Here is a 3,167-nt window from a genome sequence, read left to right as displayed (position 1 = left end):
GTGTGTGTGTGTGTGTGTGTGTGTGTGTGTGTGTGTGTGTGTGTGTGTGTGTGTGTGTGTCAGGAGGAGAAGGACCAGCAGTGGAAACAAGCCATGGATTACCTGAGTGCTGTGACTGAGCTGAACTACATGACTCAGATCGTCATCATGCTGTATGAAGACAACGATAAGGTCAGCCTCCTGAGTGCTGCACCACTCAGCGCTCCTGCAGGGTTCTCGGTTCCTTCATGGGCACTCTGTTGTGTGTTTGTGTGCATGTGGTGCGAAGGACCCCACCTCAGAGGAGCGTTTCCACGTAGAGCTTCACTTCAGTCCAGGAGTCAAAGGGTGTGAAGATGAAGAGAACGTGCCTCTCGGCTTCGGCTTCCGCCCTGCCTCATCAGAGGTGGGTGAACCTGTTTCAGTTTTATGTTGCAGTAAATATTATTTTTGGTAGTTATTCTCTATAAATTTTATGCTGTGCCTTATTGTATACAGTTACCTCAAAGTTGACTCAAAAATTTTATAATCATTAAGTTAAAGTTTTAAGAGAATATGAACAACACTCACTGTTATAAACAGTTCTGTGCGCGATGCTATCACTTAGGATCATCCACTGTGTTCAGATCTGTTACTGGAAGGAATAAAGTGCTCGAAAACCATGAAGGGAAGTTCTTTTATTTTAAGAATTCCCTTCATATAACTTATTATTAGTGCAGTGGATTTATTTTATCTAAAATAAATTCAACCTGGAAAGACTCAGACGAAGACAAAGTGAAATTAGACTGATTTATTGACATGATTGAACAGCTAAGATTGATACAAAGGACAGGTTTGGCGCTCAGACCCCAGCCGAGGATGAGAGGCAGAAAGCTCAGATGAGCTATGTAGGTCCTCCATAACCACTTTCAACAACAAAACAAAACCTTTTTTACAGGTAAAAAAACATTAATTGGTTCATTTCGTTGTAATACTGTGAAATAAAAACTCAGCATTCCTTTTTTAAAGAGTAACTAAACCCAAAAGCTATTTTTTTGGCAGATAAACTGTCTAAGTTGGACCTTAAGGGTATTATTATATGTCTGTGCAAATTTTGACTTTTTCAAGCAAATTTAGTTTGTCTTGGTGCTGTCCTATGGGTTGAACGGTGGCTACTGAAAGTTAACTTTCCTGTTTGTTAAAACAATGCATGCTTATGTTGCTTACTACATGCTTACATTACAGTCCCCGTGTTCAGGTATAAAAGCCCCTGCAGCGAGTCAGGGGTTGGAACAGCGAGCCCTTCAATGAAAGTTGTTTAACTCTTTGAACAGGAGCAGAAGGGAGCCTAGGCTGTAGCAAAGAGCCTCGTGTCCTGAATGATCCTGGAACCAGAACACGTGTCAGACCCAGACTGAGCTGTCTCCTGAATTTTAAATGAAACGTTGAATTGAACAGAAATGACCAAAATATTCTTTCTCTTCTGTTTTGGACCAAAGTTATATTTTAACAGTTTGTTGTCTGAACTTTATGTTAGTTTAAAACTAAATATGAGTTTGCATGCATGTGATGAAACTTTACGTTTTACAAAATACAAAAATTCAGTTATTCCTGGCTGTGCAGCGTCACTAACACTATCATGATCAAATAGATACCATTCGACCAAATATTTCTCCTCCCAAAACAGAAACATGAAGCTAAAATTGGGAAATCAATATTGGACATTAACATCATCCCAGTTTTGCTTATTGGACCAATGCGATATTCTAAAAAAGTGTTTGATACCGATGTTAATGCAGATATATCGTTCATCCCTATTCATAAGTTTTAGTTTGATCTTGTTAAGTTTATTTCAGTTAATTGCAGGGATGGGATTTGTCAAAGTATTTTTTTTTCTTCAGAATGAAGACAAGAAGCCCAATCAGGGAAGTTTGGAGGACCTTTCCCAGGACCAGACAGACGACGCCCTTTATGTCTCCGAGCCTTTGAACTTCCAGAGAAAGTTCCCTATGATCCGCAACCGGAAGGCGGGCTCCATGGAGGTACCGCCCTGTATTTTGACGTTAAAATGTTTCAGTTTTAAAGTCTAAATGTAAATGTACTTTGTGTTATCATGAATGCATGTTCTCATACAAGGATGAGATTTGTGCTCTGCATTTGACCCATCACATTTGAGATGCACTCAAGTGGAGCAGCGGGCGGCTACTTAGGCCCCTAGGGAGAAGCTGGGGATTAGGTGTCTTGCTCAAGGACACCACAACATGTGGATATGGTGGGGAATCAAACCTGTGACTCACTGGTCTCAAGTCGCCTGCCCTATCACTGCTCCACAGCCGCCCCCACACGAATGAAGGATTATGGCAGCATCTCTTTGTTTTATCTAATATTGAAAGTGTGTTTTTTAAATTATTAAATTAACCGTCTTGTTTTCATTCATTCTTCATGCTCCTCAGGTCCTCTCCGAGTCCTCCCCCAATCATTCCACCAAAAGCTGCATCCACCATCGACTCTTCCATTCTACGTCACGCCAGTCTCCTGAGATCAAACCGAGTGGTTTAGGTGAGCGTCTCCCGCTCTTTGTTTGTTGTGTTTATTTGTTTCTTGTGTTTCTGCCAACACACCCAGTGTCATCGCTGATACTGCTCCTCATCAAAAGTCTTCTGGTGTTTGGTTTTTGTTTTACCGCCCTTCAACTTTTCCATATCTCTTTCAACCCCTCCCTTGTTTCTTCTCGTGTGCTGATCTTTCCCTCCCCTTCCTTCCATCACCACGCCCCCCTCCCCCTCCTCGTTTCAATGTTGGCATAGCTTCCAGCTCAGCTTAGCTTGGCAGGAGCTGAACAGGATCAGACTGTAAACTATGCAGGCGAGAGGTCAGTGGGGAGCGGTGGTTTTCACAGCCAACAGCAGGACACTCATAAATTCTATGTGGTGATCGTATTAATACAGAGCAAGCATGTTGTACGTTTGTTTATCTTTATTAATAGTCCAAACACAAGAAGTGAAAGCTACAGGCTTAAATCATTAAGTTCTCTGCTAATAAGGAATTGGAAATATATTTAACAAAAATTATGATAATATGTCCCAGTTCAATTCAGAATTAAAAGTTTAAATATTATTATTATTTATTATTATATAATACCCAGTCGGTCGAGGCAGATGGCCGCCTGTCCTGAGCCTGGTTCTGCTGGAGGTTTCTTCCTGATTAGC

The 3,167-nt window shown here is 41.3% G+C and overlaps 1 protein-coding gene across 1 annotated transcript in view; it reads left to right on the top strand.

Annotated features, from left to right (window-relative positions):
* The window catches only part of ppip5k1b (diphosphoinositol pentakisphosphate kinase 1b), a gene marked incomplete at its 5' end in the record, with an annotated part of 53,902 nt that overhangs the window by 28,541 nt on the left and 22,194 nt on the right, over positions 1 to 3,167 (top strand). The window contains 4 exon segments of the mRNA XM_014021279.1: positions 64 to 171; positions 269 to 385; positions 1,860 to 2,000; positions 2,412 to 2,517. Of these exon segments, the coding sequence (XP_013876733.1) occupies positions 64 to 171; positions 269 to 385; positions 1,860 to 2,000; positions 2,412 to 2,517 (472 nt within the window).

This window comes from Austrofundulus limnaeus, unplaced genomic scaffold, assembly GCF_001266775.1.
Source record: "Austrofundulus limnaeus strain Quisiro unplaced genomic scaffold, Austrofundulus_limnaeus-1.0 Scaffold285, whole genome shotgun sequence".
NCBI lineage: Eukaryota > Metazoa > Chordata > Actinopteri > Cyprinodontiformes > Rivulidae > Austrofundulus > Austrofundulus limnaeus.
Note: the sequence above shows the minus strand (reverse complement) of the source record. Positions and strands in the feature narration are given on the sequence as shown.